The sequence below is a fragment of the Rhincodon typus genome, chromosome 34 (genome assembly GCF_021869965.1).
Source record: "Rhincodon typus isolate 14 chromosome 34, sRhiTyp1.1, whole genome shotgun sequence".
NCBI classification, from domain to species: Eukaryota; Metazoa; Chordata; class Chondrichthyes; order Orectolobiformes; family Rhincodontidae; genus Rhincodon; species Rhincodon typus.
Genome location: NC_063365.1, coordinates 10,741,561 through 10,766,324, shown reverse-complemented (window position 1 = coordinate 10,766,324; position 24,764 = coordinate 10,741,561). Strand labels below are relative to the sequence as shown.

The 24,764-nt window shown below is 41.7% G+C and overlaps 1 protein-coding gene across 2 annotated transcripts; it reads right to left on the bottom strand.

The window, feature by feature from the left end:
- Positions 1 to 228: 228 nt before the first annotated feature.
- Positions 229 to 24,216, bottom strand: tmem72 (transmembrane protein 72). 2 transcript variants are annotated; one of them, XM_020512749.2, is made up of 6 exons: positions 23,963 to 24,216; positions 23,766 to 23,870; positions 6,221 to 6,287; positions 6,057 to 6,128; positions 4,555 to 4,703; positions 229 to 1,578 (listed from the first exon to the last, which is right to left on the bottom strand). In XM_020512749.2, exons 2-6 carry the CDS (start codon positions 23,833 to 23,835, stop codon positions 1,145 to 1,147), a joined length of 792 nt encoding a protein of 263 aa, XP_020368338.1. In that variant the 5' UTR covers positions 23,836 to 23,870; positions 23,963 to 24,216; the 3' UTR covers positions 229 to 1,144. The 2 variants fall into 2 exon arrangements, with proteins under 2 accessions (XP_020368338.1, XP_048472331.1); XM_048616374.1 differs by lacking the exons at positions 23,766 to 23,870; positions 23,963 to 24,216 and adding exons at positions 11,722 to 11,861; positions 16,857 to 16,961.
- Between the last annotated feature and the right edge of the window lie 548 nt (positions 24,217 to 24,764).

Here is a 24,764-nt window from a genome sequence, read left to right as displayed (position 1 = left end):
ACCATTTCTGAAATGAGCTCTTACAGAACAGGGCAAACAATATTTTCATTGGTAATGTAGGCAGAACATTCTTTTTTACTGTATGACAGATTAAATAGGGGAATGATGGGGACGAAACACAAAAAAGAATTCAAAAAGGATAACGATGCACCAGGAACAAAGAAGTGATCTCAATGTTAACTTTTTCGTATTTAGCAGTGCAGTCATCAGCTATCTTCATCCAATGAATTGTCCTCAAATTTTCTCCTTTATGTTATAAACGTAAGCAAAGAACATGAAAAGATGTGTTCTAGCCATTATAAATGGTGAGATTGTAAATGCATTCCACAATCATGTGCTTATGACTTCATTGCAGATTGTGACAATTACTCTCCTTATAGGCTGTATATTAGTGGTTATGAAATTCCTTTGTTTTTCTTCCCTGTTGCACGGTGCAAATGTAATGCGTGAATGCATTGCTGATTCTGAACTTGTCACACAAAGATGAATTACAACCATCCGTTTATAATCCTACTGTCATACTCCCCTTCCTGTAGAGAGGTACCTTGCTTTCACTAGGTACCATTCCCCATTGTCCCCCTATCCCACTGTTGGGATGCAACAATCAGGTCCCTAGTGAAGCACACAGTCTTGGTTTTTACAATTAAGTATCCAGTGGCATTAGTTATAAGTGTCAATGTCACCCTATGCCAGAAAGTAATGCTTCAAACCCTAATCCTGAATTTGGCTGCAGTATTGAGGGAGCATTGCATTGTCAGAGCCTATCAAATAAAGCATTAACCTGAAGTTCCAGAACTGTTCAGTTAAGCGTAAAAGATCCCAATGGCGCGTTTGCTCATGGTGATCTAGCCATTGATTGTCCAAACAACACAACAAAAAAAAACTAACTTCCAACTTATCTTATTGTGGGAGCTTGCTGTGCATAAATGGCAGTGTTTGGCATCAAAACAACAGTGACTACACCTCAAAAAGTAATTGAGTGGCCATGAATTGTTCTCAGATATCCTGGATATGTGAAAGGCTCTATAGAAAGGCAAAGCTTTCTTTTGGCTTATGCTTTGAAGTCATTAAAAGTTGATGTCCATATTCAATCATAATGGCCGTGTTTTGGAGATGTGAATATACAGTGGTGTGGAATAAACCCTCACTTTGGCATAATTGCTGCTTTGTCAGATGTGGTTTCTTCTGATTCCATTTCATGCTCTTCCAGGCTGTCAGGCTCAGATGGGATAATTTTAACACTACTTTCCTCAAACAGTGCGTGTTTGTTCTTTGTATGCGTGCTCAGGTTACCAAAAGTACTTTCTTGAAGCGTCCTTACACTTTCATTGGAGAGAGGTCTTTTGCTGTTGACTCTAAAGACGTTACGCACATAGCTGACCACAGCTAACTTCTTCTTTGTGGTGCCATGATGGAAGCTGTACGTTTGCTCCATCTGCCCAGCATCTGTCAGGGTCACGGCATTGATATAGTCCCGGGAACATCCCTGTGCGTTTGGCACGTTGGGCACATCCTTATGATACCTTTTCCTCAGGTTCAACAAAAAGTAGGCAAGACCACTCACTATCAGCATGGCGCCTGGAAGAGATTGGCATGGCAACATTAGTATGGCAGTACTCCTTGGCTCCTGATGACATTCAAAGTAAAACCTGCAACTGTTGCTATTCTGAAAACAAAAAATGCTGGAGATCACAGCAGTTCAGGCAGCATCCATGGAGAGAAAGCAAGCTAACGTTTCAAGTTGAGATGACTCTTCATCAGAACTGACGTGAAGTGTGGATGGGGTAGCATTTATGCATTATTTGGCGGTGGGGGAGGTGGTTGTGGATTGTGGAGTGCTGGGGGAGAAAGGGTGTTGATAGTGCAGATTCCGTGATCAGAATGTGAGAATGGCAGAACAATGGTGTGTCTAAATGCCAGACTGGAAAGAACAGATGGTCCCACTGGATTGGGGGAGAGGGGAGAGAGGACATGGTGACAGAGAATACAACAAGTAAAGTGAAAAAAAGGGAAGGAATGGGAGTGAGTTCACAATCTGAAAGTGTTGGACTCAATATTAAGTCCAGAGTGCTGTAAAGTGCCCAGTCTGAGGATGAGATTGATGTTCCTCCAGTTTGTGGGTGATCTATTGGTGTTGTTTGCTTTAAAAATAATAACAGATAATACACAAACATTTCCACTTAGGACCTGAAGAGATTTGACTCAAAGGTAGGAATGTTGCCTTTGGGTCAGATGGTTATAGGTTTAGGTCCTGCTCCAGGGACATGAAGACACTTGGTTTAAGCTGACCCTGCAGAAAGAAGAGTCAGCTCAAACCATGTTCTGAAGAAGAGTTCCGACCAAAAATTTCAGCTTTCTTGCTCCCCTGATGCTGCCTGGCCTGCTGTGTTCCTCCTGCTCGACACTGTGTTATCTCTGACTCCAGCATCGGCAGTTCTTGCTATCTCAGTGATTTATACCTTCATTGCGAAGCATCTTCTAAGGATGCCTACCTTGAAGAAATTACCCTCCTCCCTCCTGAAAGACTTCTGTGGATCTCTGTCCCACTGCGGCCCTGAAACTCTTCGACCACATACTGAAGCAAACCAGGTACTACAGCCACATCTCCTTTCTCAGTACCTGCCTACGGAACCAGATCATCCCCAATGGACTCCAATCTACATTCAGGCCTTCCCGATTTGGCCCTGACCACGATAATCTCTACATACACACCCAGATCCTCCAAAAATAGTTTTCTGTATGGATCCTCAAGCACACAATCTCAGCAATGCGCCAGCATCTCCTGGCCCTACAATCAAACCTACCCCAGCTCAGAGCCTCCCTCTCCAAGACCTGCAAAGGACCTCTTCTGTTTTTTCATTCTTTGCAGGATCCACAACCTCAACCAACACTTTTACTTCGCCCTGTCTGACATTAAAAACCATTTCTGAAGAAGGGTCCTGACCCGAAATGTCAACTTTCCTGCTCATCTGATGCTGCCTGGCCTGCTGTGTTCCTCCAGCTCCACACTGTGTTATACCTGCAGAAAGAGTGCTGCTCTGTCGTACGCTTTTGAATGTGATATTAACCCCTCTCAAGTGGATGTGGAAAATCCCACAGTTTTACTTGGAAAAGATGAGGTGTTCTGAGCTATATTTACCTCTTGGTTGACATGACTAAAACCTGAACATTCCCTGATTACCTGACTGCTGTATGTTTTCCACAAATTGACTGCATTGTTTCCTACTTTTCAACCCTGACAACATATCAGAGCAAAGTGCTATGGAATGATGTGAACATTCTTCAAATAACTCTAACTCCTCGGACTTCAACAAACAACAAAGAACAACAAGGAACAATACAGCACAGGAACAGGTCCTTCAGCCCTCCTAGCCTGCGCCGACATATTTTGCCCATCCGTACTAAAACTGTCTTCACTCACAGGATCCATATCCGTCTAATCCCTTCCTGTTCATGTATTCATCCTGGTGTTTCTTGAATGCTGCTATAGTGTCTGTCTCCATCACCTCCTCTGGCAACGTATTCCAGGCACTCACCACCCTTTGTGTGTAAAATGTGCCTTGTGCCCCTCTTTTAAACTATGCCCCCCCACCCCCCCCCAACCTGGAACCTCTGACCCCTAATAATTGACCCCTCCACCTGGAGAAAAGCCGCATACTTCCCACTCTATCCATGCAATTCAAAATCTTTTAAAATTCTATCAGGTCACCCCTCAAACTCCTGCATTCCAGTGAAAACAAACCCACTTTGATATAATTTGGGAACTGATACTGGAAAATCCCAATGTGCAGCTTAGAAATAGAAAATCTACCCTGGATCTTTGGAAGTCTGTTTGTAAAAACTATAATTCTGGATTCTGACAGGTATGTCAGAATTGGATTTGAAATGCTACTTTCAAAGTCAAACATTGATTTCAGTGGGGTGATTAGTTTAGAAGTGTTGCTTGTTGACCTGTTCAGATGTGTAATGGCACAATTCCAGAGCAGGTCATACTTGAACCCAAACCTAGTGGTAGGGATATTACCGCTGTGCCATAAGAATCCTTAGAAAAGAGGCCAGGGTTTATTAGGCTTCAACAAAGCAAGGAATGGCACCCATTGAGACTGGCCATTATGACAGTTGCAATGTGGTCAGTTTAATATGTAATATGTTTGAGACAATATGTGGCTGGGTTTTAATGCTGTTTGCACCACATATGTGGGCGATCATATTTGGCAGTAACCAACTCCCTGCTCTCCACCAGTGTGAAAGCCCACTAGATCAAGCACTTAAGTGCCAAGCTTTTTGTCCTGTCAGATGCATTGATGACAAGGACCAGAGGCTGCCAGACAGTAATAAGTTCTAAAACTTGAAATGTTGTGCGATGCTTCCAGACAGTCACTGAAATTAGACGCTCTTTGTTGAAGTTATTGGAGCAGATGGAGATTGTACACCATCACGTTACAAATGTATTACTGCTGACTAGTTTCTTTCATTGTAAAGGAGACACATGGAGCATTGAGGGACCAAAGAGAAAGATTAGAAATTTAACTTGGAAATTCATAAATTTCTCACCTGGAATAGTTGCATGCCAAATAAGAATTGGGTGTAAGAAGCAAGCCACGGACAGAAAGATGAAAATAAGAAATTTCTGTAAACCATTAGGCCTCATAGCCTTCTTCCAGAGATTCCAAATCTTGCCATCCGTTTTATCAAAGAACATGCTAAAAGGACAAGAATAACATCTTGAATTTTAATATCTATTGTCTTAATACAGAGTGCATTAGAAATCAAATGAAAAGAGTTCATTCTGTCTGGTGGATCTAAGCACACTTTTTTTAAAATGTGACTTTTCATTTTGGGATAAAATCAGAGTCAATACTGAAACGAAGGACAATCCAACAAGACACTGCAACCGCACTGTTAGCATTTCCTCTGAAATGAAGCACTTTTATTGGACTCTACTAATCCGTGCCTTTCTCCATTAAATATTTAGCACAAGAGAATTTAGCATTTATTGATTTGGCTGAAGAGGAATGAAAATGAAAGAGACTAGTCATTCTATAATGGAAAATATGTATGCTGTTTCTCACTGCTAATGATTAATGTTTAAAATTTGTTTTAAAGGACAGAATTATTTATTTTTTAATTTGTTCATGGGATGTGAGTTTCGCTGGCTGGGTCAACATTTATTATTGCCTTACCCTAATTGCCCTTGAGAACGTAGTGGTAAATTGCCTTCTTAAACCACTGCAATCCTTTTGATGTCTATAGACCCACAATGCTATTAGGGAGAGAGTTACAGGATCTTGACCCTGCGAGACTGAAGGAATGGCAATATTCCATACTGGGCTCCCTGCTTTAGAAAAGATGTTACTAAACTTGAAAGGGTGGAGAACACTTTATAAGGGTGTTGTTGGGGTTGGAGGGTTTGAGATACAGGGAGAGACTGAATAGACTGGGGCTTTTTTCCCCTGGTGCATTGGAGATTGAGGGTGACCTTTTGGAAGTTTATAAAATCATGAGGGGCATGGAGAGGGTGAATAGTCGAGGTCTTTTTCCCAGGTAGAGGAGTGCAAAACTAGAAGGCATAGGTTTAAGGTGAGAGGGGAAAGATTTAAAAGGAACCTAAGGGGCAACATTTTCATGCAGAGGGTGGTGCGTGTATGGAAAGAGCTGCCAGAGGAAACAGTGGAGACTGGTACAATTACAACATTTAAAAGGCATCTGGATGGGTCTGTGAATAGGAAGGGATTAGAGGGATTTGGGCCAAATGCTGGCAAATGGGACCAGACTAATTTAGGATATCTGGTCGGCGTGGACAAGTTGGACCAAAGGATCTGTTTCTGTGCTGTACATCTCTATGACTCTACATTACACATCTCTTGAGTGAGTGGAACTTGAACCTGGGTTATTGAGTTCAGAGGTAGCGACACTACCACTGTACCACAAAAACCCAATGACAGGATTTATGTTCTTTGATGGAGCGGTGCTGTTAGTGCTGTTTGTAGTGTAAGGTGCTGAGGCACACAGGATCATTACAGCAACAGGATTGTTTGAAAAACAGATCTACTTACGGACAGTGTTGGACAAACACAATGCCAATGAAATATGGGCTTTCCAAAATGATGAGGACTGTGGCAGCAAATCTTAAAATGAAAGGAGACATTAACCACTCAATCTGTCTTCATGCATTTACAAAGCTTTAACAAAAATATGGAAATCATGTCTGTATACTTACAGCAAGTAAGCAGCCAGTTTCATGAACTGCCCTTGAACTGCAGTATCTATCCCCACTCCCAGAAGAACTATGTGTTAAATGGACAGAAAGCGTGTCATTAATATCAATTTGCTGCTAGTTAAACAGTTCTTTTGTCTTTTACCAATTAGATTCCAACTGAATCTTCATATCGTTTGACCAGGACAGCCTTCAAACAATCCTTTCAAAATGTAGCATTCTCATTTCAGAATCAGCACTTTAAGCAAAAGTTAGACTTTCATAGAATTATGGTATCATAGAATGGTTACAGCAGAGAGGGGACCATTCAGCCTATTGCATCTATGCTGGCTCCTCTTCCAGAGAAATTTCACTGAATCAAAGGTGCGTTTTGTGGCATACTTTTAAAAAATGAGAAATCACATAAAATGACTTGGATAAGTTCATATAAATTACCATTGATTCGTAACTGCTGGGTCAAAGAAGAATTCCCTGCTTTCCCCAAGAGAAGGTTGAAAACAGCTGGGAGTGTTTTGTTGGATTAGCAATAAACACCAGTTTTGCCAGCCTCACTTAAGTAGAGTCATAGATTTATACAGCACGGAAACAGACTTTTCCGTTTAACTCATCCATGCTGACCTGATATCCTAAACTAATCTTGTCCCATTTGCCCAAATTTGGCCCTTATCCCTCTAATACCTTCCTATTCATATACCTGTGCAGAAACATTTTAAATATTGTAATGTACACACCTCCACCACTTCCTCTGGCAGTTCATTCCATACACTCACCACCCTCTGTGTGAAAAAGTTGCCTCTTAGGTCCCTTTTAAATCTTTCCCCTCTCATCTTAAACCCATGCCCTCTAGTTTTGGACTTTCCTACCCTGGAGAAAAGACCTTGTCTATTCACCCTATCCATGCCCCTCATGATTTTATAAACCTCTATAAGATTATCCTCAGTCTTCAAAGCTCCAAGTAAAATAGCTCCAGCCTATTCAGACTCAACCTATAGTACAAGCCCTCCAACCCTGGCAACATCCTTGTAAAGCATTTCTGAACCCTTTCAAGTTGAACAACATATTTCCGAAAGATGGGAGACCAGAAATACACACAGTACTCCAAAAGTGGCCTAACCAATGTCCTGAACAGCTGCAGCACGGCATCCCAACTCCTATATTCAATGCAGTGACCAATAAAGACAAGCATGCCAAAACCTTCTTCATTATCCTAGCTATTTGCAACTCCATTTTCAAGGAACTATGCGCCTGCACCCCAACGTCTCTTTGTTCAGCAACACTCCCCAGGGCCCTACCATTAACTGTATAGGTCCTGTCCTGGTTTGCCTTACCAAAATGTAGCCCTCACATTTATCTAAATTAAACTCCATCTGCCACTCCTTGGCCCATTGGCCCATCTGATCAAGATCCTGTTGTACCCTGAGATAACCTTCTTCTCTGTACAATTTTGGTGTCATCTGCAAACTTATTAACCATACTTTCCATATTCACATCCGAACCATTTATATAAATGATGAAAATCTGGTGAACAAACACAAAATAACCCAAGAATTTCAAATCTGCGGGCGCAGTCTGAACTAGAGCAGGCAACATAACATTCTCAATGGCACTCTCCCTAAATGAAACATTACCATAGTTTTACTGGATAACATTCTCCCTGCAGCACAACTGAATGTAGCATTTCTCCATGTGACAGGTAGGTGGCAGAGTCTGACCAGGGAAAAGAACTGGGAACTCGTTTCAGGAATGCGTCAACAAGAACTGCTTCAAGTGTAAGGTGTAAACATTCAAGACCCATTTAGTGATTGTTTGAAGCCAGTTAAATATTGAAAGATCACAGGAGTTGTCTCAGTTGCAACACTTTACCTGAATTCAATTAACCTGGCCAACAGTAGCTCAAACTTTGACAACACAGTTTGAAGCTGGAGGAACACAGCAGGCCAGGCAGCATCAGGAAAGTTGACGTTTCGGGTCAACTTTCCTGCTCCTCTGATGCTGCCTGACCTGCTGTGTTCCTTCAGCTCCACACTGTGTTGTCTCTGACTCCAATGTCTGCAGTTCTTGCTATCTCTATAGCTCAATCTTTGGTTGTCTGTGTGTTTCAAATATTCTGAGTGATTTTGAGAGTTACATCAATCTTTTGCAGATTTAAATAAAGCATTCACAGATTTTTTTTCCCCCTTTATTCATTCATGGGACGAGGGCATCGCTGGCTAGGCAGCATTTATTGTCCATCCCTAATTGCCAGAGGGCAGTTAAGATTCAACCACATTGCTGTGGATCTGGAGTCACATGTAGGCCCTATCAGGTAAGGATAGCAGTTTCCTCCCCTAAAGGACATTAGTGAACCAGGTAGGTTTTTTCCCCAACAGTTGGCTTATGGTCATCATTTTTTAATTCAAATTCCACCATCTGCTATGGTGGGATTTGAACCCAGGTCCCCAGAACGTAATCTGGGTCTCTGGATTAACAATCCAGCGATAATACCACTAGACTGTCACCTCCCTCTGACAATAAACAAACTATTCCTGAGCAAGTCATCCTACATTTCATTGTACTTTTTTCCTTTGTGCCGAGCGGCTTTAATGTGCTCGTTGACAAGAATGTAAGTTGATACAACGTTTAGCAAAGTTCTGATAGACATATACAGTGATGCCTGATTGTTGTGATGCAGTGGGTAGTGGGTAAATCACGCAAAAACTGCCAAGAAAATAGCTTAGGGCGAAGCATCAGTACACAATGAATCACGAATCTGCCTTTAGGAACAGCACATCTAGCAATGCTTGCACAGACCAAATATATGGGTCACGCTTGAACATTACATGCCATTTAGGGCATGTCACTACCTTCAAAAAGATTCTGTTTTATTTACTCATGGGATGTGAGCATCGCTGGCTAGGTCACCATTCATTGCCAATTCCTAGTTACCCTTGAGATGGTAGTGGCGAATTTCCTTTTTGAATTGTTACAGGCCATTTGATGTTGATGTCCTATAGCACTGATAGGGAGGAAATTCCAGGATTTTGACCAGCGACACAGAAAGAACAGCGATATTGTTCCAAATCAGGAAGGTGAGTCGCTGGGACACAACTTGGAGGTGGTGGTGTCCCCATGTTCTAGAAGGAAGTGTTCATAGATTTGGAAGGTGCTACCTAAGGAACCTTGGTGAATTTCTGCAGTGTGTCTTGTAGATGGTACACACTGCTAACACCGAGTGTCAGTGGTTCTGGGAGTGACTCCATATTAAAGAAACAAATGTTTTTCTAATAGAAAAAGAGGATATTTTGGCCCCTTGTATCTCTGCCAACTCATTCCTAGACCAATCCAGAACTAGGCAAATGCCTCAACCTTTCTTTGTGGAAAAACATTCCATTATCCAACCCCCTTCTGTGTGAAGGATCTCTCCACATCCTTTCAGATACAAACCACTTACCATCCAGACTGGGAAACCTATCCCTGTTGTTTCAGAGTCGTTGGGCCAAAATCCTGGAATCCCTTGCCTAACGACATTGCACATAGACTGCAATTGTTCAAGAGGACAGCTCATCACCACCTTCTTGAGGACAACTAAGGATGGGCAATAAATGCTGACCCAGCTGGTGATGCCCCTATCCCATGAGTGAATAAAAAAAATTCAAGCTGAAGATCAGACCTGCCAACTTTTCAACCGGAGGAATTAATCTATTGCCATTTATGTCACAAATATGTTTAATAACTTAAAGATCCTCAATTAAACCCCCTTGACTCTTCTTCACTCTAATGGAAGTAGTTGCAAGATCTCAAGAACCGCCTTATGATTGTAGATTTTCACCTTTGGCTTTATTCAGTGACTTTATTTTGATTGGTCACAGATGTGTTAATTATGCGAGAAGTGAATCCGACATGCATTCACTGCAAAAGGGAGGTCAAACACAATCTAATGTATTTTAATACTGGGAGACAGAGATGATCTGGATGGAAGAAATTATTCCTTAAACTGGTGCCTGTACCAATCTCTTCAGGTGTCAGCCTTGCTGTGACCTTGGATAGTCCTGTGCCTCGTAGGGGCAATGGAGAGTAGTGCTGATGCCACTGGCCTATTGATTCAGGTAAATACTCTGGGGTTGTGTGTTCAAATCCTCCAGCAGCCAGCGGAATGTAAAGCTAGCAGACCAGGCAGCATCAGAGGAGCAGGAAAGTTGACATTTCATGTTGGGACCCTTCTTCAGAAATCAATGGAAAGCCAGCTTCAGCAGCAGTGGCCAGGAAACTAACACTGATTTTTGTAAAAATCTATTCAGTTCTGTCTTCTTTGTCCTTTAGGGAAGGAAAGCTGGTATCTTCCCTTGTGTGGCCTACACATGACTCCAGATCCACAGCAATGTGGTTTGTCTCTGAAGTAGACCTAACAAATCATTTAATTCAAAGGCGATTAGGGATGGAGGACAAATGCTGGAATTGTCAGGGAGGCCCACGTCCCATGAAAGAATCCTATTGTCATTTTCACCATCTGGAAGGCAGTTCTCAAATCATCCTTGGACAGCCTGCTCCAATCCTGGAACTCATTGTACATCACAGCTTTCAGCAAAGCCCCTCATAGTAGGCTCATCCAGAATATGAAGATGCATGGGATCCATGGGTGATTTGGCCACATGGATTCAGAATTGACTTGCTCATAGAAGGCAGAGGGTAGTGGTGGAAGGGTGTTTTTCTGGCCGGAGGTCTGAGACGATTGGTGTTCCACAGGGATGTGTATTGAGATCTCCGCCGCATGTGATACGTATAAATGACTTTGATTAAAACGTAGATGCGTGGATTAGTAAGTTTGCAGATGATACAAAGTGGAGTTGTGGATAGTGTAGAAGGTTATCAAAGGATACAGTGGGACATAGACCAATCACAGATAATGCCAGAGAAATGGTAAATGGAGTTTAATCTGGATAAGTGTGAGGTGCGGCACTTTGGGAGATAAAATGTTAAGGAAGAGTATACAGTTAATGGCAGGATCCCCTTCATTCCAGTTTTTTTAAAAATTGAATTTAATTTCCACCATCTGCTGTGCTGGGATTTGAACACAGGTCCCCAGAACATTACATGAGTTTCCTGCAGTAATAGTTCAGCAATTATACCCCTAAGCTATCGCTTCCTCCAGTTTATATTTGTTTATGGTCAATGGTTGCCTTGCTGGCTATGCCAGCATTTACCACCCATCCCTAAGTACCAAGGGGGCTGTTAAGACTCAGCCACATTGTTGTGGGCCTGGAGTCACTGTTCAGACTGATGGGACTGAAGTTTCCTCTGCCTGTTGTCCTGTGTGGAATTCATTTAAGCAGGAGCAATCTAATTCCTGTTTCATATAGGACTGCAGCATAAAAGTGCCTCTAACTGGTATCCTCATTCAGTACAGGCTGCAACACAACTGGTATGGAAACAGAAAACAAAATTGCACCAACACACCAGGAGATGCTATTAAATGATGGGGCTTAGTTGGGACGCAATTACTTATCCTATACTTGACCTGTAAATACCTGATGCAGACAAGTGCCCAATGAAAGAAAGTATTCCTTTTCAGATTGTGAATGTCGCATTGCTTAATCTTGGAGAAGTTCTTAATGAATTCCATCAAGGATTAAATCCTTTATTCTGCTTTACCCATGGGTCAGTGAGACTGCGGAGTAATGAAGACAGTAATTATCTAGACAGTCTGCTGGTTCAGTAGCAGAACTGGCGATGAGCCAGAACAGGCCATTTTAATAAACTACATAAAACGCACATAATAACAGATGCAGTTCCAAAGACAACCAGATTTAGTGCTGGAATAATACAACGATGCAATAAATGGGTCCATGGAAATGTTCACTGAGAAACAAACCAACGAAAGACAGGGTTTGAGCTTGAATCAAAAAGAATCTCCAAGACCATTTCCTATAATTTGTGTAATGCTTGGATATGTGGGCTCTGTGTTAGAACAAAGAACTAAAAGATGAACAATCAACAAAGTGAGAAATCAATTTGAATAGTTAGCAGGAAGCAAAATGGCATATTGTGAGGTTATCAAGGCAACTGACTTCTCGGGGTAAGGAATTGTGTAATAACTTATCCATGAAGATTGATTGATCTAAGTGGAGAGAGTGATCCCAGCGGAGTGGCTGATCCCAGTGGAGTGATTGATCCATGTGGGCTGAGTGATCCACCTGGATGGAATGATCTATGTGGAGGTCATGACCCTTCGTCGCTGGGTTAAAATCCCGAAACTCCCTCCTTAATGCTATTGAGGGTTTACCTACACCAAGTGTCCTGCAGTGGTTCAAGAAGGCAGCACACCACCACCTTCTTAAGGGCAACTACGAATGGACAATAAATGTTTGCCCAGCCATCAATGATACATTTCCAAGTTAGGATGGTGAGTGGTTTGGAGGGGAACTTGCACAACCAAACCACACCCACAAACACCCCCTCCACCACCAAAGCTCAGTGTGTACTATCCACAAGATGCACTGGAGTAATTCACCAAGGCTCCCTTGATAGCACCTTCCAAACTCACAAGCACCGTTTAGAAAGACACCGGCAGCAGATGCATTGGAACATCACCAACTGAAAGATTTCTTCCAGTCCCAAGCGCCAGTGAGCATAGCAATAGGATAATCAGTCAATTGAACATGTGGCTGGAGAAATGCTGTAGGAAGGAGGGATCTGATTTCTGAGGGATCCGATTTCTGAGGGATTTAAACCGGTTCTGGGGTAGCTGGCACTTGTACCACATGGATAAGTGCAGCTTAGCAGGATCAGGACCAAGATCCTCAGAGACTTTTGCTGTTGCGGAGGGTTCAAACTAGATTGGCAGGGGCGGTGGGAAACTGAGACGGAGCTCAGATTCAAGACAGCAAGACGAGTAAAAGGAAATAATAAAATGGAAAGCTAAAGTCAATAATGGGTGAAGCATAGGCAAGCATCAAATAGGATGAGAATAGAGATTTGTATTACAAAAACAGGATCAAAGTCACACTGTCTTAATGCATGTAGCATTCTCAAAAGGATTGATAATTTAGATGAACAAATTGAGGGAAATGATTTTATGGAGACTTGGCTACTGACGTATATCGACCCAATGAAAGCAACACATCCAGATAAGTTCCTGTGCAGACCAACTGGCGGAAGTATGCACTGACATCTTTAACCTCTCCCTCCTACAAGCCAAAGTTCCCACCTGCTTCAAGAAGATCACCATCACCCCAGTACCTAAGAAAGCACGTGCCGCCCAGTGGCTCTGACCTCCATAATCATGAAGTGCTTCGAGACGCTGGTCATGGCCCACATCAACTCCAGTTTCCCAGCCGGCCTCAATCCTGTGCAATTTTCCTCCTGATGTAACAGGTCCACAGTGGACTCTATTTCCCTAGCCCTGCACTCAACCCTGGTACATCTGGACAACAAGGATACCTACGTCAGACTCCTGTTCATTGACTGCAGCTCTGTCTTCAACAACATTAACCCCTCCAGACTGATCTTAAAACTCTGAGACCTTGGTCTCAGCTCCGCCCTCTGCAACTGGATCCTCAGCTTTCTGACCCATAGACCACAATCAGTGAGGATAGGTAACTGCACCTCCTCCACAATAACACTCAACACTGGAGCCCCCCCAAGGATGCATTCTCAGCCCCCTACTGTTCTCCCTGTACACCCAGGACTGTGTAGCCAAATTCTGAACAAACACCATCTACAAGTTTGCTGACGATACCACTGTGGTAGGACGGATATCAAACAACAACAAGTCAGAATACAGAAAGGAGATAGAGGGCTTGGTGACATGGTGCAATGATAATAACCTGCTTCTCAATGCCAGCAAAACTAAAGAACTGATAGTTGACTTCAGAAAGAAAGAGGAGAACACCACCCCACCTACATCAACTGAGTGAATGTTGAGAGAGTTGAGAGCATCAAGTTCCTCGGAGTGATGATAAGTGACAGCTTGTCCTGGACTTCCCATGTAGATGTGATGGTCAAGAAGGCACAACAACACCTCTCCTTCCTCGGGCGGCTTAGGAAATTCCGCATGTCCATAAGGACTCTCGCCAACCTTTACGGATGCACCATAGAAAGCATACTGCCCGGGTGCATAACAGTCTGGTATGGCAACTGTTCTGCCCAGGACTGTGTGAAACTACAGAAGGTGGTGTGCATGGCCCCGACCATCACAGAAGCCAACCTTCCATCCACGGATTCTATTTACATGGCTTGCTGCTGCAAAAAGTCTGCCAGCATCATAAATGATCCCTCTTATCCCAGTAATGCTCTTCTACAACCTTGTCCATCAAGCAGAAGATACAGAAGTTTGAACACACACATCAACATCTTCCCTGCCGTTATTGGACTGATGAATAGGACTCTCTAAGTTCAAATAATGCTGATCTTGTTAATGTTGATCTCACTTTGTGCACCTCCTGTGCAGTGTAACCTGTATACCTCATTCTGTCTAAGCACCCTATGATCCATATATTCTTGTTTGTTATAATCTGCCTGTACTGCCTGCAAACAAAGCTTTTCACTGTACTTAGGTACACATGACTACAATAAATCAAATCAAATCAAATCAAATCAAATGTTGGATGTCAATGGAGGCATTGGTTACTCAAATGCACTCATACCCAAGTTGCAGGCAAGGCCATCCAGGTGCTAAGACCAATTCCTTTGAAGTACATGGAGAAGGTGCAAATATGTAAAAGGATTCCAACTGGTCTCACTCCTGTTATTGCGGAGTTGCTGATTGTTTAGAGAAAATTGGAATGTGCGCCATTTCCTGTACATTTCCTGTAAACATCACACCTGCATATCCTGCACTTCATCGCTGTTGTTATCCATGCATGTCTCGATAAAACACCTTGCTGTCCAGATGGTACAAGTGCCTGCATTGGGTGACCTTCAGTTCAGGGATCTATCCCTGCAACATCGGGATGGAAGGTGTTAAATAAAAGCCTTGGCATCAAATATCACATTTACTTGTTCTGCAGATATCTAGACTCTGAGTCGATATTGTGGCCTCAGCAAGGGTATGTATTCACATTTATATACAGAGTAAGATTTTGACCTCCAATTCCACTGGTTAAAGGGCCTGTTCCTCCCTTTTTGACTAAACTTCAGTCGAATGCTGCTTACTTTCAGTTGTGCTGGTGAGTAGGGATTTCAGTGGGTTGGAGGATCTTCCTGTCAATTTGTTGCTGGGCCTGATCAAAACTCCCAGTCATGGGTCCAGGGTGCACAGAATCCAGGCAAAGACCACACTTCCATGGATTTAAATGCACTGAATTGGCTCAGAGGGACCCCAGGGTGTTTGCCAAGACCTTTCATAACCCATGGGTACCACAGGATGTTCGTTGTTTTCTTTTTGCAAAACTTTTGGACAACCATTTGGATATTGGTGGTGATCTCCTCTGGGGTTCCAGAGTTAGCTCCACGTCACCCTAACATCCCAACTCACTGAGATTATCAGACAAGGTTCCTGTTCCTCGTGAACGGCTGTCCTACTGGGACCTCGGATGAGGACAGAATAAGGGTTAGATGTGATGCTTCTATGGTGAAACAGTGAACCAGCAGTGCAGGCACACACATGGCGAATAGTGACAAGTGAGATTGAAGAGTACTGTTGGCAACCGTTCTTTAAGCATGCTTTCACACGGTTAAGAAAGGAAGACAAACAAAGACATACCAGTGAACTGCTATTGCATAGTTATCCTACAATGTTCAGAGTTTACCCATACTCACTAAGCATTACTTTCAACATATTTAATTATTGTTAAACACAGCATCAGCTGCTTTGCAGTATTTTGTACCAGAGTTATTGTTTACTTAAAGGAAGGGAGGAACTTAGAGAACTTTCCAAGGTGGAGTTTGGAATGCTTGAGACCTGTTGATTTGGACAGAAATATTGTGTTTTTCATGAGTATTAACCTGTTCCTCCTGCAATCCAGGCCTGGGTCAGTGGGTCTTAAAAAGATACTTTGGTCGTTCCTTCATCTTACGATGAGAGTTTTAAACATTCATGATTTATCTGCAGTATCCAGAATCAATAACAACTTGATTCATGCCAACCCATAAAAGGCAGTTGTGAAGAAAAAAACAGAGTTAACGTTTCAGGTCCGGTGACCCTTCCTCGGTTCTGAGGAAGCACCATGATCATGGCTGATCATCCAACTCAATAGCCGAATCCTGCTTACTCCCCATAACCTTTGATCCCATTTTCCCCAAGTGCTATATCTAGTCCCCTCTTGAGTACATTCAATGTTTTGGCATCAACTACTTCCTGTGGTAATGAATTCCACAGGCTCACCACTCTTTGGGTGAAGAAATGTCTCCTCATCTCCGTCCTAAATGGCCTACCCCAAATCCTCAGACTGTGGCCACTTGTTTTGGACACACCCACCATTGGAACATCCTCCCTGCATCTACCCTATTGAGTCCTGTTAGAATTTTACAAGTGTCTATGAGACCTCCCCTCTTTCGTCTGAACTTCAGTGAAAATAATCCTAACCCAGTCAATCTTTCCTCATACCAATATCCTGCCATCCCTGGTAAATCTTTGTTGCACTCCCTCGAGAGCAAAAGCATCCTTCCTCAGAAAAGGAGACCAAAACTGCGCACAATATTCTAGGTATGATAGTCCATTCACCTTTTCCAAAAGCTTGGCTTCTGTTTCCTTGAGTTTAGATGGGTAGAGTTAACCTCATTGAGGTTTTCAAAACAATTAAGAGATTTAGTACATACAGAGAAATCCTTTCCTCCGGTGGGGAATCCAAACAAAAAAAAACAGGGGCACAGTCTGAAATTTAAAGCCAAATGATCTAGGAGCAAAATCAGGAAGTGGGAATGTGGAATGACTGAGCAAAAAAGCAGCGGATGCAGAATTAATTGCAACTTTCAAAATACAAAAAGTGATTTTTGTTTGTGATAAGTATCACTGCAGATGGAGCTAAGACAAGTAAATAGGTACGGATTGGCCATGATTCAATTGAACAAAATTGCAAGCTCCAAGGGCTGAATGGCCTTCTCCTGTTCCCATGTTGAAGGGATTTCACTGCCTGTCTTGGAAAATTTTTTTCTTTTTTTCTTTCATGAGTAATCTGTGATTTGAAATGTTTAAAGAGTTGGTCCTGAGATCTCTGCAACTCCTTTCTGGAGTGATTCAGTGTCTATCATAATTTTCCTAGATTGTTAGCATTTTATTTCACCAATATTCTATTTTTGTACTTCATTTGAACAAAGAATGAATCATTCCCAAGCTCACTTCATTTTAGAGAGTTGATTCATATTGGGCTCTGAATAAAACCTGGTTTTGAAACTATGTGCTGCTCTGTGCCTATAGCTGCTGGCTCTCCACCTGTCTCCCCTCCTTTAAGACATTCTATAAAACCAACCTCTTTGACCAAACTGCTGGTCTTCTGGCCATTTATGAGTTTATATGGGTGGGTTCATGCTGTGTATTAGAACGCTTCTGTGTATGTTTTACAAAGTTAAAGATGCTATATAAATGCAGGTTTTTGTTCCGGCATTCAGCATAATATTATGAGCACAGATAGAACATAGAACATAGAACATGGAACAATACAGCACAGGAACGGTCCTTTGGCCCATGATGTTCTGCCAAACGTGTGCCAAATGAAACTAATGGCCTCTGCCTGCACTTGGTCCATATCCTTCCATTCCTTGCATATTCATGTGCTTATCTAAAAGTCCCTTAAACGCCCATAATGTATCTGCCTCCTCCACCACCCCGGCAGCATGTTCCAGACTCCTACCACTCTCTGTGTATAAAACTTGCCCCTCACCTCTCCTTTGAACTTTCCCCCCTCTCGCCTTAAATGCAAGCCCGCTAGTATTAGATATTTCAACTCTAGGAAAAAGATTCTGACTGTCAACCCTATCTATGCATCTCATAATTTTAGAGACTTCCATCAAGTCTCCCTTTAGCCTCTGCTGCTCCAGAGATCTACACAAATATACAACAATGAAAAACATTCAACTTGTTATTTTTGATAGAAGTGCAGAATTATTTATCCTTAAGTTTCTATTTTCTTTAAGTTTCTATTTTCACCAGCTGTAGAGTTATTGTTCCAACTGTTCTCGCACTCCACTCTGCACTTTTGTCCATGCATTGTTATAAAACTACAGTTACACACTGTTTGGGATCTCATTTGGGCATGAACCTTCCAGCTCCATTGTAGGTCTGCTCCAATATAATTCTTCTTCTTCAGCGTAAACCAATTTGCATAAAATCATACAGCACAGAAAGAGGCCAGACAGACCATTGTACCTGTGTCATGGGCTGAGCGACCAGTTTCACTCTAATGTATCTCCTCTTTCCCTGTCGTCCTGCAAATGTTTCCTTTTTAAGTTCATATCCAAATCTCTTTTGACGTTTACTATTGAATCCAGTTCCACCATTCTTGTTGGCAATCCATTCCAGAGCATAGCAATTGGCAGTGTAGAAAATGTTTATCATTTGTCAACAAATCCCTTCCTGACACTGAATCACTGAGGCTACTCCATTACTCACTGTCTTTAGCTGGAATCTCTGACCAATTGTCTTTCTAGCGAAGGTTGACTTGGTTTCCTGTTCTTTTCAAAAATAGTCAGATTTCATTTCAAAACTATTTGGTGATTAGCTTTGCCCAGACGGCCCAATGTGAGTTCAATGAACTTCTGGGATGTGGAAGACTCTTGATTCAGAGTATAGATTTTGGAATGTGAAGAATATTTAACACATTAAGTTTGTTTCTTAATATTATTTTTAAACTGTTTCTTTCATTGTGATGATTCATTCGAGTTTTGCTTAAGACTCAAAATGAATGCAACGTGGTCTAGAGAACATTTCAAAATAGATCTTTGAACATACTGTGAACTGCATCCCACCAACCTGAAACATCTCTTTACTCCCACAAATGAATTCTTGAAATTACTTTAATTCGGCAGTGAATTCCTCTAATATTTGTTTCAATCTGAATGAATCAGTAGACATGTCCCTAAACTCAAACATGGCTGACAAAGATGGCCACTGCAGCCAGTGAACGTGGAGGTAGCCCCTGTGACATCAGGCAGCCACGACTAGATGCTAATCACCTGTACGTGCCCGCACATGCACACATGACATCACATGTGGGATTAATTACAGTGAATGATTCTCCATCACATTTCACCATCTGTTGTGACTAAAGTCCAACCAAACGCTGAACAATTTTCTATCCAAACACTGAATGATTATCCAGGAGTGATGTGGCTTGTCATTGAGGGCACAATGTCAATTGGGGAAGTATGGAACTGCTGAACTTAAAGGGCTTTTGAGACAGTCATTTCGAAGCACATATCCATGATGGACAGCTGTGAACAGTCTATCTCAGCTCCCTTTCCCAGAACACTGCCCTCTATGATCTATCTTGTTCTGTGTTTGGTAGAAAAGGGTCCAGTTGCTTAGCCATCAAATCCATAGACAGTACAACGCTGGTGTCTCAGGTGCTACACCTCACCCATGGTGGTGCCCTTCTTGTGCTCGTAAGTTTGCCTCTGCTCTGTCCTGTGAATGTATGGGCAGTGCTATCTTTGAGATAGGCAGCTGCGTCACTGTGTTTCTGTGCAAATTCATTGTGCCATCTAGGAGTGGCACTGACAATAAGCAGGACCATCTCAAATGCTAACTACAGTGCTGTGCACAGTGTGTAAAATACTAAGCACAATGAAATATACAATGATGCAGAGAAAACCAGTGCAGTGGGCATGTAACGTAAAATACAAAGAATATTGCTCTACACTATGTTCTATCAAATGCCAAACTCAGTGCTGGATACAATGTTGTAACAGTTCCTATGTAAAATGCTGTATGCTTCCACTTTGGTCTTGAATTATCTGTAATGTTGATTTAAATCTCAGACCACTTAGCAGAGTAACAATAGTGTGTGTTTAGACTCTGTTGTCTAACACTGCTGTTTTCTTTTCAATAACATGGCATGAATGTGTTTTCAGATTGTGCCACATGCAGCACAGTAGCTGTAGCTGACATAATATGAATGAGATGCTGCCAAATCCATTATGCTAGTGCGACTGGAGAGTGGCTAATGTTGTGCCTTTGTTTAAGAAAGGATGTAAGGAGAATCCTGGGAACTACAGACCTGACTTCAGTGGTGGTTAAGTTGTTGGAAGTGATTCTGAAAGATGATGAATGACAGGTGTCTTTTCCGTTGGGTGGGGGGATTTCAAGACTAGCTGGCATATTTTTAAGATGAGAGGGGAAATATTTAAAAAAGACACGAGGGGCAATTTTTTTTTACACAGACAGTGGTTCGTATGTGGAATGAAATTACAGAGGAAGTGGTGGATGCGGTTACAGTTGCATGAATAAGAAATGTTTGGAGGGATACGGACCAAGCGCAGGCAGCTAGGATTAGTTTAGTTTCGGATTATGGTTAGCATGGACTGGTCAGCCCGAAGGGTCTGTTTCTGCGCTATTTGACTCTATGACTCTGACCCTCTCTTGAGCTGGGAATGTGCCAAACATGTGGCTTCAAGTTTGCTCTGTAGCATAGAAAGGGACCTCATTCACAGTAAGTTTGATGCACCAAGAATTAGAACTCCATGGTGTTTAAACTACTTTATCCTTTTAATATTGGCATTGTTATGCTCCCCGAGCACCAACAATCTTTCCACATCAAATTAGATCCTGCTATTAATTTAAAGCATTTTGGGATTTTCAATTGGTTCTGTTTAATAACTTCGGCTGGGAAAGAGTTAAAGAAAGTAATTAACCTTTGAAATCTTATTCAAATCTTTATTGCGTAAAAGAATAATATATCAATGGGATTCAACAGTGAGAAACTCAACTGGCAAAGAGGACAAGGTTTAAGTGGCTTGTAAACATTATTTGGACCTGAACGTTACGTTAGATCCTTTAACTGATTACAAATTCACTCTTAAATAAAAACAATTTACTCATCCTTCACATTCCTTATTGTAAGAGGGGACAGTTTGTGGGAGCTGAAATGTCAATGATAGATCTTAGATGGACCAAATGGCCTAATCCAGCACATAAGTCATATTTACCTGTGCTCCTATTTAATGTAAAAGCTGATTGAAGAGCTGTTTGGTGTTGGGAGGTTAGCTGATCCAATAATAACTACACTTAAGATGATAGAAATGACAAGTCCATGCTGGAAATCCTTCTGTGTGCCACCTCAGCAAATTTTTCGATTGGTGAAAGAGTTTACTTGTTAGTTGAGGAGTTTTGATGCATTACATCTAAATCTAAATCCCTAAAGTAAACATCATTACTTTTTTATACTTAAATACGTCGTTTCTATTGTGAGCGTATGTGAGGGCTGTTTCCGCTTTGGGAATACTACGCTGTCGATCCACTAGAGGTGTTATTTAACACTTTTCCATATGACCACATTGTAAGATCAGCTTTGCATTCAGGTAAGTGAACGGTAACAGGCTTTGTTAAACATAACATTGTACATGGGAAAGGTAGGAGAGGGGATGTCGGAAATACCACCTCAGGTCCATGTTCCATCTCATTCTGACATGATCATGACATTACAAAAGACATAGAGACACATAATCACCACAGTATTCCTTTGTACTGAAATCCCAGATCACAAGCATATTTCTTTTGTCTGTGATGATTGAGGCTTGTGCACTCAGTTTGGTTTCACTATGAAGGACCAGGATTCTACGCATTCAGCAAAAATCCTGTAGAATTGTGACAGAAGACTTGATCTGATCGGAAGTTGAGTACAATTTCCCATGTCGAGAGTGACTCACATCATGCCTCCTCTGTACTTCAGAATCAGAGGCAAGGACAAGCTTGTTGTTGGATATACAACCTGCCTCTCACCTCCAACAACTCTCCTACAGTTATGTTGTTTCACATTAATTTGTTGACACAACTGTGAGCACTAATTTTCTGATCCTTGTCATAAGGTCCCTATTATTATGATTATAGGTATTTTTGCTACAACGTGTGTTTTGTTAATGTGCATTGCCTGTAACGCAATTGATGAATAGTGGATGCTGTTTGGATAACGTGAACTTTCCACTATACAGTATAGCAATTTCCCGATAACACGATTTTCTATAGTGTGAGGTTGCACAAGAATGCAACTAACGTGTTATAGAGAGCTACATGTACTCCTCCATCCCCGCTGCTGAAATTTGTCGAATCCAGTCTTGTTGCACTTTGGTCTACTTTACCTCATTCTTTCTCAGGACCTCAGTACTCTGGAACTTTTTAAACTTACTGATGAGCTCTCCTCTTGATTAATCTCATGTACTGTCCTACTGTGTCACCCTCAGCGATGTTTACACTTTGGTTTATAGCCCTTTATTTCTCAACAAAAAAAAAGCCCCACTGTATGATGTTGAATTTTCATTCTTTCTACGTCTCAAGAGAAATGTAGAATGGGTGGAGTGCTAGCCTTGCGTGGAGCAAGCAAAAATAATTTTCTTTTCTCTCAATTTCAGTAAATGATCAAAATCAATTAAGGAAGCACCCATAGAGTCAGATGAACACAGCAGGCCAAGCAGCATCAGAGGAGCAGGAAGGCTGACGTTCCAGGCCTAGACCCTGTTTGACTGCATTTGGTCCATATCTCTCTGTACCTATGCCATTCGTGTACCTGTCCAAATGTTTCTGAAATGACAAAATTGTACTCACCTCCATCATTACCACTGGCAGCCTGTTTCAGACACTCACCACCCTCTCTGTGAAAAAATTGCCTGCCTGGACCCAAACCAGTTTTGAATTGCATCAACCGTACTCAGAAAATTAAACTGAAACCATTTTTGTCTTTTTGTTCCGCTGAATAAATATCTAACTTTAAACCAAATTTCCACATTTTCTTTTGTTCACAGCTCAAACAAATAAGTTTTAATGGACTGAATGGCTGAAACCTAGTCCTGCTCGTTGCTTGAACAATTTGATTAAGCAGTGACCTTGAATTCTACCTCAACTACCTGTGTCCTAGCATCTTTAATTACCAGGGGTTTTGGGCTAGCACAAACAAGGGAGACTCCAGAGTTTCATGCAATCATTGGATTTCAGACTTATATTTCAGACTTATAAGCTCCATGCCTTATTGTCCCACTTAACTGCATGTTATCTCTGTCACTGCAAAATAAGATCAAGACTTTCAGTTGTGGAGCTGCAATATTCCATGTTAAAAGTTAAACTCAAGAACATTTCAACATTTCTAGTGGGTCCCAATGGGATATGTTCACATTCGCAAGCAGATCCCACATAAAATTGCTGTTGAAAATCCACTTCTACTTTCACCTTATTACTAACTTTACATACAAAAACATGAGGAAGAGGTAGTTTTAAAACTGACAGCAAATTAAGAGCTATCCTTGCAATATTTCCAAATATTAAAAACTCCCATGGGGCATTGTGTAACTGCGGATTTAATGATTTCAATGCAGAATCTTGAATGCACTACTCAGTAAATGAGGGATGTCTGGCACTCAGTTCTCAACAGATGCAGGGTAGCCTATAGCTATTGATAATTGTTGTGTAGTTTAAGTTGATTTCACATACCTGCAGCAGTTACAATCCCCAGGATTCTGCAAATACGGTCCAGCACTCCCCAAAATCTTGTTGTAGCCATGCGGATCAATTTCTTACCAATTGGTCCAGTAAGCTCTTAAAAATCAAACAGATAACATTATTCTTCATTGCTGTAACCGCAAGTTGGGCAGATATCTCCATAGAAAGTTAACAAGAATGCCGTTCACCTTTAAAAGCAGATTTCTTCGCCAAGCTATTTTGATGGATTCTGATTTGGCCCTCTGCCTTGATCTCCACTCTGTGTTTTGCAAACAAGGAGGCTTGAGGGGTTTACCCTTCAGACTATGGATATTGCCACTCCTAACCAGTTAGCACGGCGACAACCTAGCCAAGGTTACAGTGACTGTACTTTCCTGCTTGTTTTCTAAAATCCAATTTGTTTAATCATTACCTAAAATATCATGCAAGTAGGGTTAATGACTCCTTGCAGCAAATCACCTCTCCTTTGCACATTCAGACAACAACCAGTGAATAAAATCTTTCAGCAATTGTTGACCAGGCTTCAAAGATTAAATTCTTACTAGTCAGGATCACAAGAGGATTTACATGCAGAACAATCCCTTGGGCTGTTTTTATTACTTCATGTTTGGGTTTTGTGATACAGAAGGCATACGTTTAGGTCATGTGTCAATCAGAAATGCTTCTGACAGTAACCACAAGTAGTTTTCACCCTCTTGTTCATTAACCCAGTCTTGCATCACTTGGTGCAATTTCACTAATTTGATGTTTGGACTGGTGCATCAAGCTGTTAGTCTGTCACCATGTTTTGCCTTGTTATTATCTTTCCCCACTGTTGTGGACCTTAACAGAACAAATTAGTAGCTGTTTCCAAAATGGTGGGGCTGAAGGAAGGAGGAAAGAAAAGTAGATGATAAATTTGGACTGTTACTTGTTAAATCTCAGCAACTGACTTAAAAGCCTTGGACCTTAGTTTGACAGAAAGTCAGTTATAAATGAGCCTGGATGCTT